Source organism: Xenopus laevis, chromosome 2S (genome assembly GCF_017654675.1).
Source record: "Xenopus laevis strain J_2021 chromosome 2S, Xenopus_laevis_v10.1, whole genome shotgun sequence".
Taxonomy (NCBI): domain Eukaryota; kingdom Metazoa; phylum Chordata; class Amphibia; order Anura; family Pipidae; genus Xenopus; species Xenopus laevis.
In genome coordinates, this window is record NC_054374.1 from 113,155,186 (window position 1) to 113,168,200 (window position 13,015).

At 35.1% G+C, this 13,015-nt stretch overlaps 1 protein-coding gene across 2 annotated transcripts in view; it reads left to right on the forward strand.

The window, feature by feature from the left end:
- LOC108709757 (ATP-binding cassette sub-family C member 4-like) overlaps positions 1 to 13,015 on the forward strand; it is a 141,749-nt gene that overhangs the window by 77,365 nt on the left and 51,369 nt on the right. For both annotated transcript variants that reach the window (XM_041584291.1, XM_041584292.1), the window contains one exon: positions 1,989 to 2,068. In XM_041584291.1, coding sequence (XP_041440225.1) covers positions 1,989 to 2,068 — 80 coding nt within the window. The remainder of the gene's footprint in view (positions 1 to 1,988; positions 2,069 to 13,015) is intronic.

Genomic DNA, 13,015 nt, shown 5'->3' on the forward strand with positions numbered 1-13,015 from the left:
ATCTATCATAACATTATCTTTGAATGTTATTTATAATTTTGCCATAAGGGTATCTGCCTGATGCTTTTACATTACCTTTCTCATCCCCTTTTTTTCCTATGAGGGGGCTGCCATATTTGTGCAGCAGTAGTCTGTAAACTCTAACTGACAAGTTGAGATGGGACAGTCCGGTTGACAAAACAGTCAGGTTTAGGAACTTCAAGTAGCAATTACTTACAAAAGCAGAACTATCCATGAAAAAACAATAAACATGACCTATAGGTAACTTTTCATGTAGATTAATATTTTTAAATAAAACAAAGGGGTTAATTAACTTTTAGGGGCAGATTCATTAAGGGTCGAATTTCGAAGTTAAAAATACTTCGAAATTCGACCCTCGAATTGAAATCCTTCGACTTCGAATATCGAAGTCGAAGGATTTAGCGCTAATCCTGCGATCGATCGATCGAAGGATTTTTCGTTCGATCGAACGATTAAATCCTTCGAATCGAACGATTCGAAGGATTTTAATCCAACGATCGAAGGAAAATCCTTCGATCAAAAAATCACAGGCAAGCCTATGGGGACCTTCCCCATAGGCTAACATTGACTTCGGTAGGTTTTACCTGCCGAAGTAAAGGGTCGAAGTTTTTTTTAAAGGGGAAGTACTTCGACTATCGAATGGTCGAATAGTCGTACGATTTTTCGTTCGATTCGTTCGATTTCGTTCGAATTCGAACGAATTTAACCAATTTGATGGTCGAAGTACCAAAAAAATACTTCGAAATTCGAATTTTTTTCATTCGAATCCTTCACTCGAGCTTCATGAATCGGCCCCTTAGTTTGTTTTACAATGTTGTATGTAGTAGCCCAAAGCAACAGGAGTATTTGAATAACCTCTAAATAAAAACAATTGTAAAAACACAATGTCCAGTGGCAATACAGTCCAGAAAACAGAATCCTGGAAATTGCTATATGATTTTTGATTTACATATTGTTGGATACTAAGGAATTTCCTGGTATTTTCCCTGTGTTCCTAATTATCCATAACTCATTTAGCTCAAAAAATGCACGCTGGCCTAAATGAGTTTCAAGGTACCATTATGACTGAAACTTACTTTCATATCTCTGTGAGTTTCAGCTAAACTGTGCCTTAAAAGTTTAGTGGAATCATTGTGTTCTGTTGCATGTTTGTTGTATTGTGCATTTTTGGATAATGGTGATGTTTTGGTTGAAGGAGGTTTGAGTTAAAAAGTTTGAAAATCTCTGCATTACAGGTACAGATGTCTGCTTAATTTCTCAGCCAGAACAATTGAAATGCATTATTTTAGGCACTATTTTGTGTCTTTAACTATCAAGTTTGAAGAGCAGGGAGACGATGAATACATTAATAAACTCTCACAAAAGTTTGAGAACCACTTTTATACGCATTTAAATGCAGTCACATCTTTCAGATTTTGTCTGTACATGCAGTAGTGTGTCTTTGTTGTGTGCACATACACGAAAGTACAAACAATATTGCATTGTATTACTATTTGTCTGAATAAAGATTTTATTTAGATATTTTAATTATCGAGTGTGGATCTTTTGGGATATTTAATAAACAACATATCACAAAGAGTCATCCTTTAGAATCCTGGGCCCATGTTACTCTCAAAGATCCTTTTTAAACAAAGCTACCTTACAGTATATTGCTTAGAAGCTAACCATCTATGCCACATATGGTGTAGCTTTGTGAAAAGGTCCTATTTAATGGAAATCCATTTTTCAAGAAAATGTATTTGAGCTAATTTTTATTTCTGTGGTACAGATGACTTCTTTCTCTGTATCTATCTACTCCGTTGGAGGCAAAGTAAAACTCTCGTCATGATTTATTTCTGTTAACTTCTGAATTGATTCATAATACACTCCCTGTTGTGTGGTGAAAATGAACTGAATAGAATGCTTTGATTTTCAACTTTGGCATTTAGGATCTCACTTAAGAATATATTTATACTTATTTCCTTTAGGGAGGATTCTAAATCGTTTTTCCAAAGATATTGGACACCTGGATGACTTGCTCCCTTTTACGTTTTTGGACTTTATGCAGGTAAAAATCAACACCAATAAAAATCAAACTACACAACATGTGGAATATTTTTTTTTGTTTAACCTAGACTAAATTATGGAAATATCCAGTGGAAACCATACGTGCAATGATTTAGAGGGTTCTTTATTAAAGTCTGATTTTTTTTTCTGGTAGGACCTTTAAAGGGGAAGAACACGATTTTTTCGTAAAAAAAACTAAAAATTTTTGTGATTTATTAAACTCCGATGATTTTAAAAGTCAGAATAAAAAAGTTCTCCAACTCAGACCTGCTGAGTTCATGTAGAAGGCAGTGGCAGATATCCTGTTTATATCCTGATATGTGCTGGGTTTCGTTCAATAATCCAAATATTGCAGGGCGTCAAATCTGAAAAAGTTAGTTTTTTTGACAAATCTGAAAAATTCATACGATTTAGATTTTTTTCTTGATTTTCTTGCATTTTTTTTTTTCCACGCAAGAAATTTTCGGAAAAATGTATTGATAAATAAGGGGGGGAGTCAATGCGGATTTGGTTGGAGTAGCTTTCAGAAAATAGTGAGAAGATTTTGGATTTTGATGTGACAGTTTGGACAGTTTCAACCCTGCTCCCTGTCCACTGATATATTAGAGTCAGCTCTGGGGGACAGTTTAGACAGAATGAATACACATTGAATAGCTATTTTCTGTCCAGACAAAATCATTGAATAGTTTTTTTTGTCAAGACAAAATATTTGTATTTAAGGTATTATGGAATGTTTAAGTTATTATTGTGTTCTGAATTATTCCCACATCTGTGAAACCATCAGATCAGTGCTTTTTGGTCATCCACTAAATGGCAAGAGGAGAAAACACTTGTATTTAGGTAAAAACAAAACAAGTCTAATTGCACAGTATCTGACTGTTTGGCCCATTGGCCAACATATCAGACAAACTTAGAGTTGGACAATACACATTGTATGAAGGAGGCCAAAATATACAACGTTTCGAGTCAGCAAGGACCCTTTCTCAAGTGTGAGAAACTTAGATTTGGACTTGCTAATAGGACTTGCAATGCCAATATTGTGTTCAAAAATTATTTTAAAAGGCCTACTTTACAAGTAGATTGCAGAGCATTGCTGACAACCAAGAACCATCTCAAACCACTGAACCCTGTATCAAAAATACATTTCTTCCCTCTAATTAAGAAGAATAGTGGAGAATAGACCTTCACTCTATTGATTGCAAACCTAGTGATGCTAGGTGGACCTCAGCACCAGAAAGTCCAAGCTATTATCTGAGTTCTTGCTGTCACCATGTGTGTATGTTCATGAGGACATGTGTCATTCCCTAGTATAAGGAGCAGTGACAGGCAGAGATGGATATTTTGTCCTCTGATGTTATTTGCCTGAGGGCAGTGGTGGGTAAAACATCCTGTTGGGCCCTTTGGGCCTAAAGGTCTTGACAGAAAGAAAACAACTGTATACAATGGATAGTAAGTTAGGCTAATGCTTACCCTCTGGATAAGGATCTCTTTATTTCAACTTATTAGTGTTTATGCTTCAGAAAAATAAGATGTTCTGTATCAAGAAGGGATGTTTTCAACACTTGCATTCTTTAACTTTGAAGGAAAGTGAGATTTACAAACTTCCCTCAAAAATAAATTGCATGTTCCTATTTTATTAACATGACCAGTTTACAAATTGTCAGTTTAAAAATTGTGTTCAAATTAATGTGTAAATATTTTCATTCAATTCACACTTTCTAATATGCATAGGTTGCAAATTAGTGCATAACAAATTAACCCAAGAGACCAAGGGCCATATACTGTATATATATATATTCCATAGGATGTCTTTTTTTGACATTTATATTGACAAAAGTGCATTTATAATGTGCCAGGTAAGATGCTGGAATATAGACTATTCCCTAGTCGAAGTACACAAAAATAGCTCAAAATTCAACCTTTGATAAATCTGCCCCATAGTATGTAAAACCGATGTTTCGGTCCAAACGTCGGTTTTACACAATAAACAATAAAAGCTTTTTTCACTTTAGGGGGGAGATTTATCAAGGGTCGAAATTCAAAGTGGAAAATACTTTGAAATTCGACCATCAAATAGAATCCTCCGACATTCAAAGTCGGATGATTTTATTCATTGTACTCTGATCGTACTTCGAATTGTACGATTCGAACGATTTTATCGTACAATCGTACGATTTTCCTTCGATACCCAAAAACTTAGAAAATTGCTCTGGCAGTTCCCCATAGGATAACATAGCACTTCGGCAGGTTTAAGTTGGTGAAGTATTGAAGTCAAAGTTTTTTTTAAAGAGACAGTACTTTGATTATCGAATGGTTGAATACTCGAACGATTTTTACTTCGAAACATTCGAATCGAAGTTGAAGGTCGTAGTAGCCTATTCGATGGTCGAAGTACCCAAAAAATTACTTCGAAATTCGAAATGGCTAACTTCGAAAATTCACTCGAGCTTAGATAATCTGCCCCTAAGTGTTTTTTTGTTCTATTTGAGAGAGAGAGAGAGAGAGAGAGAGAGAAAATATAATGCAACTTTTATAACACATTTGTCAGGGTAGAATTTTAAAACACAAAATTAACTAGCTGTTCTTTCGTAAATAGGTATCCTACTAAACAAATCATTAAGACTGTGTTTTTCTTTTAATGCTATGTTGAATCAATTGCCTGAAAATTGCAGTTAATTCAGTAAGGTGGAACTAGAGACAAATGTTTTAATGAAAAAGCAATGTGACGTATAATTGCTGAGTAGGAGCGGTCACACAAACCTGATATCGTGCTTTGGATAAAGATTGTACTGGGTAGATTTTTCTGCCTTCTCTTGTTCACTTGCTGTTGAATTGCCTTGCAGCAGTCTGGCAAGTATTGAGCTGCATTGTGAAATGTCAGGGCCATGTGGAAACAATCAGCTCTCACGGAATGATAACAAAGATTAAGCAAATTATAAATGTATGTTGGCTTTGCAAAGCCTGTGTTTACTGCACCTTTCGAACAAAACCAGGAGTGGTTATTTGTATAGAAAGAAAGGATTATCAATAATAAGGTAAAAATAATGCTGTCTTACTATAAATAAAAGAAAAACTGTAACTCAAGATAATAATCTCCAAAGGCACAAAAGAATCATATGCCAAGAAGATTGTAAGAGATCAAAGGTATTACAATATAACACTATTTACTACTGCTCTCGTTCCAGCTTTCATGCATGCACCATATGTATCATTAACCTGTATGACGAGATTCAGAACAATTAAAATGTAAATATGTGAAAACTGCAAGATTGTAAATGCAATTGTTATTTACCACAATTGATAACTCCTTACTTATTACCAGGGCTGGATTTGTGGCGAGGCCACAAACGCCTTGGCTTAGGGCAGCAAAATTTTGACATCTTTAATATGCTGACCTGATTTTTCTTCCACTTAATGAAACAAAAATGCAGGCATTTTTTTGGCCCTTTTGCTACTTTTCAAATACAGTGTGCCCTGAGGTTCATTGTTTTCACTGAGTTTTACACATTAGAGGGTTTATTTGTTAATGTGCAAGGTGCAGGTGGAACAGCACCACTTTTTAACACAGTGACCTATGCCGTAGGGCACAATCATGGGACAGGGTAAAAAATGCAAAAACATGGCTCGTTGTACCCTACCCCACAGATAGAAAATGAGCCCTTACATGTTCATAACTATGACCAAAGACCCCCACAGAGTGAAAGTAAGGAGTTTAACTTATGATAAATAGCCGATTTATTATGCTGTGTAAAATGAAATTTGCCAAAATAAATAGTGTAAAATAAATGGCGAACTTATCAAGGTGAGTGATATTTTACACCATGCGAACAGTAGATTTTCTGCTGCTATTCTACACTGCCTCTGATTTTTGTAAGTAAGTTCTGGCAGAAGTTGCTCAAAGAAAATGTTTTAAAAAATATGTTATTTTTTACAACATTTTTTACACAGGGAAGTCTGGTGATGTGTGGCGAATTATTCCTCTGTTTTTTATACCACACAATAAATCTCCCCAAAGTGTAGAGTAAGAATGTGGAAATAATTATAGGGCATTTTAATTTATGGTGTTACTGGCACCCTTGGGAATAACTACATGTGTTGGAGCTGATGAAAGAAAACTTATTTCAAGTTATCCTTTCATAGATGTCTTAGGACAGTGGCAAAATTATTTTATGCTGTAAATATCCCTAAATGTGGAGTTAAAAATATAAAACATTAGATCCCCCATGGCAAAGCCTGTGTTTACTGCACCTTGGCTCCCATGGCAAAATAATATATTTGAAAGGTTTAATTCTAGGGGTGAAACAAATGAGAGAAGACAGTAGATTAAACCATAAGGGAAAACCAGGTGGAGCAATGTTCACCCTATTTCTGTAATTGTTTAGTAAGACATTTAATGAATATTTGTGTATAATAATATATGTGTGATTAACCATTCCTAACTAGTGATTTAAGTGCAGTGGGCAACTCTTTCCCGCAGTGAGTTGTGCCTAAGACTACTTTCATTTTAAAGGTACTTGTGTCCAAATGCACCCCTTACAATTCTATATAGTTGTGATCGGCGCCACTCAGTCCTAAAAATATGGCATCTTAAAGCTTGCAACTTCCTGTATATGTCTTTGGGATTTGTATTTGCAAAATTAATACAAGTTTTGAGACTCATTGAAAATGATGTATAGAATGTGATTTCATTGTGTTTTGTTGGTTTTTTTTTAACATATTCCGTTTTTTTAATAGTAAGCGAACATATACTATTTTCATGTTTTTTTAAATCAAAAACTTGAAAATTCAAAAATTCTGTTTTGGATAAATGTGGCTAAATACCCTTTTCTGTATAATAAGAACACAGTTGAATGTATCAGACTCTATTTTATTCTGTTTTTAGAATTCGGTGAGAAACTGTGTTGATGAAAGCTGTTTGATCAAATCCACCTTGTAATTATTTTTACAGAATTAGAAAATGACTAAGCCTTTATTCTTGGCCAATTACATACCTATTTACATATAGTTGGAGTTTGAGTTTAGACTGGTGATGTGGCATGCTTTTTTTAAGGAGCATTGCTTTGCTTGCTCCTTAAAAGAAGCATTTAATTAGCAGTTGATTTAAAATGGATGCTGTGTTTAATCTATGCTAGATAATTTACTTAAAGAGTGACACCAGAAATTGAACCTTTTTTTACATCTACCATAAAATTGACTTTGCATGCTTCTCTTATAATTTTACCATAAAGTATTTGCCCAATGCTTTTACAGTACCTATCTGACTCCCTGTGATAACCTATGAGGGGGCTGCCATATTTGTGCAGCAGGAGTCCGTTAGCATTAGAAACTTAAACTGACAGGCTGAAGAACAGTCAGGTTTAGGAACTTCAACTAACAATTACTTACAAAAACAAACCTCTAAGCAACATCTAAGCAAAAAACAATCAGCTTGACCTATAGGTAACTTTTAAGGGGTTATTTACTAAACTCTAAATACAAAAATCCTAAAAAATTTGTATTTTTTTTAATAGAATCGGACTTAAAAATTTTAAAAATTTTTGAAAAAATTCTTCTAATAACGATAAATTATCCTCTTTGGAATAAGTACTAGGTACTGTTTTATTATTACAGAGAAAAAAGGAAATCATTTTTAAAAAATTTGGATTATTTGGATAAAATGAAGTCTATGGGAATCAGGCATTTCGTAATTCGGAGCTTTCTGGATAATGGATCCCATACCTGTAGTAGGAATATTTGGTGTAAAATATTGTATGGAAGGCTTTGCAAAAAATGCCTGTTTTTATGGGACATTTTTAGCCTCTTTTACACCACTTTTTACCCCAGTGCTACATGTGTAAAAAACATCTGATATGAATGGATATGTCTGTGCTATGGAAGTACATGTATAGGATCCATTATCTGGAAACCCATTATCCAGAAAGCTCGGAATTACGGAAAGGTTGTCTCCCATAGACTCCTTTATAATCAAATAATGAAACATTTTTTAAATGATTTCCTTTTTCTCTGTAATAATAAAACAGTAGCTTGTACTTGATCCCAACTAAGATATAATTAATCCTTATTGGAAGCAAAACCAGCTTATTGGGTTTAATTCATGTTTAAATTATTTTCTAGTAGACTTAAGGTATGGAGATCCAAATTACGGAAAGATCCCTTATCTGGAAAACCCCAGGTCCCGAGCATTCTGGATAAGAGATCCCATACTGTACCTGTATCTATAATCATTTTATGAGCTAAAAAACTGAAGGATCATGTTAGATTCGCATCCTCTATATACAGCATTATATTCAGTTAAAGTTTTATGTGTCCTAGAGCAGGTTTCAAAAGCACTTACAAGGTATACACTGGATTTCAAGTATCCTGAGTTATGTAACATTATGTTGATCAGTGAAAGCAGTTTAAAATGTATTTACCTTAAAATTATGCATTGTGGTTTTGTCGTGGCTTGGTGACACCTTACTGTATAGTAACAATTATTCTAAAATTGCAGTGTTGCATGCTGAATCTCTACATATAAAGATAAAGATTAAAATAATCTTTAAATGATAGATTATACATTGTATACTGTACTAGCATGTGCCATTGCACATTATGCTTATATATGTGAGGTAGATTTATATATGTTTGTTTATCCCTTTTTGGGAAGTCGATTTAAAAAAACAAACACATTTCTGAACTCAGTTTTTCAGCAATGGTTTGCTCAGGCTTACTGCAAAAAATTCCAAAACATGTGTTTTTTTTAATCACAAGAGAATGAGAATGAAATGCTTGCCAGGTTCCAGATGTCACAAAGATTGGCAAGATATAATTAATCTATATTGAAGGCAAAACAGTCCTATTGGGTTTAATTAACGTTGGTGGTGTTAAAGGCTCCCAGTCTAAAGGTGGCCATACACGGGCAGATTTTTTACTTCCAAACGACCGATTCCAGAACGTTCCAATAATATCGATAACCTATCGGATGGTTGATGGTGAACGAACGATTGTCTCGACATTATCATTTGCAAAATTGATTGGATGAGTTTAAAAATTTTAGTCGTTCAGGGATAAGATCCCTCTTTGCGCATGTGAGGATTGTAGCACAAGCTACAAGCACAAGGACCCTAATGTTCTTTGCTGAAAGCTTCATTTGTAACTATGTAAGGAAATAAATTAGTGCTGACTGCAGGAATATCACCCTATCACCTCATATGTGAAAGAAGTTTATTATGCCATAGCACATTGATCCCCAACCAGTAGCTCGCGAGCAACATGTTGCTCTCCATGTTGCTCATAGAGCCTCCTGTAGGCTGCCAGTCCACATAGGGGCCAACAAATAGCCAGTCACAGCCCATATTTGGCACCCCAGGAACATTTTGCATGCTTGTGTTGCTCCCCAACTCTTTTTATTTTTGAATGTGTCTCAAGGGTAAAAAAGGTTAGGGACCCCTGCCATAGGAAGACATAAATCCATATGTCTGCATGGAGCAGGGAAGGAGAAACTGACTGTATACTACAGACAATGACACAATGCTAGCACCACTCCTTGTTTGTTAAACAACGTTTGTCCGCACGAAGCAAACAATGCGGTTATATCTGTTCATATAATCGTTCTCTGTGGATGGCATATCGTATGGTAAAATAATCGTCAGACGATCGATTGCAGAACGATAAAAGTATGCCCGTGTATGGCCACCTTAACTCCATGTAACTGGAATGTGTCCACTGTAGTATAAACATTTATTATTGTCAGGAAAGTGTATTTTCAATGGGCAAAATATCCTGCTTTGAGGATTCACAGATTGAAATATGTATAGCTGGCCTCTTTGTTAACTCTGCACAGTGGCCAGCAATAGTGTAACCAAGCATTAAGGAGTAGCCACTCTAATTCATGTGATTTGTTGCTAAAATTTAAAGTAAAGCATATTTACTAAAACTTGACTTTTTATGTCCAAACTCAAATGCCATTATTACTGTAACAATAATTATTCTCGAGAAAATCGGTGGGAGAAAAAGTTGAGCATTAAAATTGGGTGTCAATTCGAATTGTGCAACTTTTTGGAATTGTTGCCCGAAAAACTCGACCTTATCGGTTTATCGAACGTAAACGAGCGCAAACAGCGCTCAGAATCCTGAAGATAAACAAATATGTTCCAGTTGTTAAAGGGACTATCTGCCATTGACTTCTAGTATTTTCAAATTCAGATTTTTAACCCCTGATCTGCCAATGATATGGCACACTCTATGAAGCTATGGAATAAGCAGACAGTCAAAGGCCTTGGGTGCATTCACTCATGCTAACCAGGAACAGTTGGCATTTTCTGGTCCTATGAACTTTTCTGAAGCAGACATCCAATTTGTTGATATGGTCATATGTCCAGAAATCTAAAGTACGTTGGATTTATTATGTTCAGCATATGCAAACCAGTGTCTTGCTGCTTGACTGCCAGCAAAATGTGTTTGTAGTCCTATTGTGATGCTTTTATTTATCAGTATATCAATCTACCCTCATAACCAAATAGCCACAGTGCTAAACATTAATCCATGCCCCAATTTTTCTTTAATAGTATTCTGTGTATAACATGATTTATGCCTACGTCACTTAAGAATTGTATTCCAACAATACCAGTATCAATTATGATAGAGACCTTTTGACACTTGTTTTGTTTGCAGGTGTCTTTTATAAAACAACCTCTAATCCTTTCAGGAAGAAATATTTTCTTCCTTTTAAAGAGTATTAAGTAAATATAAAGCCTCTGATCTTTTCCATTGTTGCTAATTCTTTGAGGGATATTTCCCAACATTCATTGTTTAATGGTTGTCAGGAGGAATCAAGTGAAACTTGATAAACAATGCAGTAACTGGTTCATCTCTTTCTTTGTATTGAAGCTTTTCTTGAGAGGATTTGCATTTAAAAAAAGTGCATTTTGGCCGAGGTACACTTTAGGGTCACTTACAGCCTTCTGAACCCTTACTATGTATAGTTTTTTTTACTCTAGTCCAGGGGTCAGCAACCTTTACTATCAAAAGAGCCATTTTGCCCCTCTCCCACTAAAGAAAAATAGCCTGGACCCGCAAAACATAACACAGCTTATAAGCTTTTTTAACCTTTTTTTAATTTTAACTGTTACAACAACAGAATACAACAAACAGAAGTGCATTGTGTACGTGTATATGCAGGGCTACTTTGAAATAAAAGCCCTATTAAATGCTAGTGTTCTCATCTGTTTAATGTGACTTCTGTTTCTGAAGCTCCATGTTGATCTTTCCTCTTTTGTCTTGAGTGTGTGACCGCGGTAAGGACCATGATGAATGATCTTGCTGTGGCTCAGTCTTGCCCCTCTTAGGACGTCTATACAGCCCTCGCACCTGCTGGCGGCTTCTTGAGTGTGCTTACCGCGACCTGAGAGGCAAAGCCGCAAGACTGAGCCGCAGCAAGCAGGATGAAGAGCCGCATGAGGCTCTAGAGCCGCAGGTTCCCTACCCCTGCTCTAGTCTGGCAAACTACTCATAGGGTCTAAACTGGGAATCCTGAAGGATTCTCAACAGTTCAATAATTTCCCAATTTTTCAAAACTTTTCTGTGAGAAACATTTTTTGCATGTTTTCATAATTATTGCTGTTGCAATTTTAGCAATGTGTTGCTTTAATAGAAACCCAGAAGGTTTAAGCAAATACTACTGTATATATATTTACAGCTATACATGTAAATGTAAATCTGCCCTAAAAGGTGAGGTTGAGTTGTGAGTTGGACATTTTGCCATCATGCCACCAGTGCGGTAGCCTGTTGAATGTCCTGTCACAGATTTTACACTTGCTTTTTCAATGTCTAAAAGTCTGTTGATTTAAAATGTATGCTTCTTTCAAAATATTAAATATATATATATATAAAAAGTTGTCAGGAAGCTAGGCAAATGTTTTTGCACTGGGTGTTCTTAACTTTTCTTTTGTGCATATTACCCAAATATTGTTAATTTGTCAGCACAGTCATTTAGTTTAGTGATTTTCTGTAAGGGGCAGATTTATTAAAGGAACAGTAACATAAAAAAAAATAGTGTTTTAAAGTAATGACAATATAATGCAGTGTTGCACTACACTGGTAAAACTGCCGTGTTTGCTTAAGATACAATACTATTGTTTATATAAATAAGCTGCTGTATAGCAATGGAGGCAGCCATTCAAAGGAGAAAAGGCTCAGGTTACACAACAGATAGCAAATAAGCTCTGTATGTCTAATGGTGTTATCTGTTATCCATTAGTTAACCTGTGCCATATAGCCGTTTTTCAATTTCCGCCATTGCTCCACAGCAGCTTGTTTATATGAACTGTAGTAGTGCTTCTGAAGCAAACAGATCAATTTTACCAGTGCAGGGCAACACTACATGATATTTTCATTACTTTAAAACACTTTCATTTTTTGGTGTTACTGTTCCTTTAAGGGTCGAATTGAAAATTCTAATTTTATAATCTTTTTATGGTCAAAACTGTCGAATTCGACTAGGGAGTTATCCAAATTTGATTCGACTTTTTAAAAGAATTAGAATTCGATTTTGGAGATTTATCATACTCTGGCCCTTTAAGAATTTAAATTCCACTATTCTCCGCCTAAAACCGTCTGAATTGCTGTTTAATTCAATGGGAGAGGTCCAGTGATCAATTTGGAGATGTTTGCAGCCTGCCTGACTTTTGACTTTTTTTTCAGAGAAAAAACTCTAATTGAGTTTAATCAAATTTGATTCAAATTCGATTAAAATTTTTTGGGTTTTTCAATTTGAGTTGAAAAAATTTGATTTTATTAATACATTTTTAATTAGTCAAATTTATGGGCGTTTAGGGGAGTTTTAAAAAACTCATATGAATTCAAAATTCGACTTTTGATAAATGTGTCTCCCCATATTTGATGTTGTACTGCTGTGAATGTCTGTGTCATTTTTTCATCCTTCCCCAATGCGATATTTTATGCATTATAA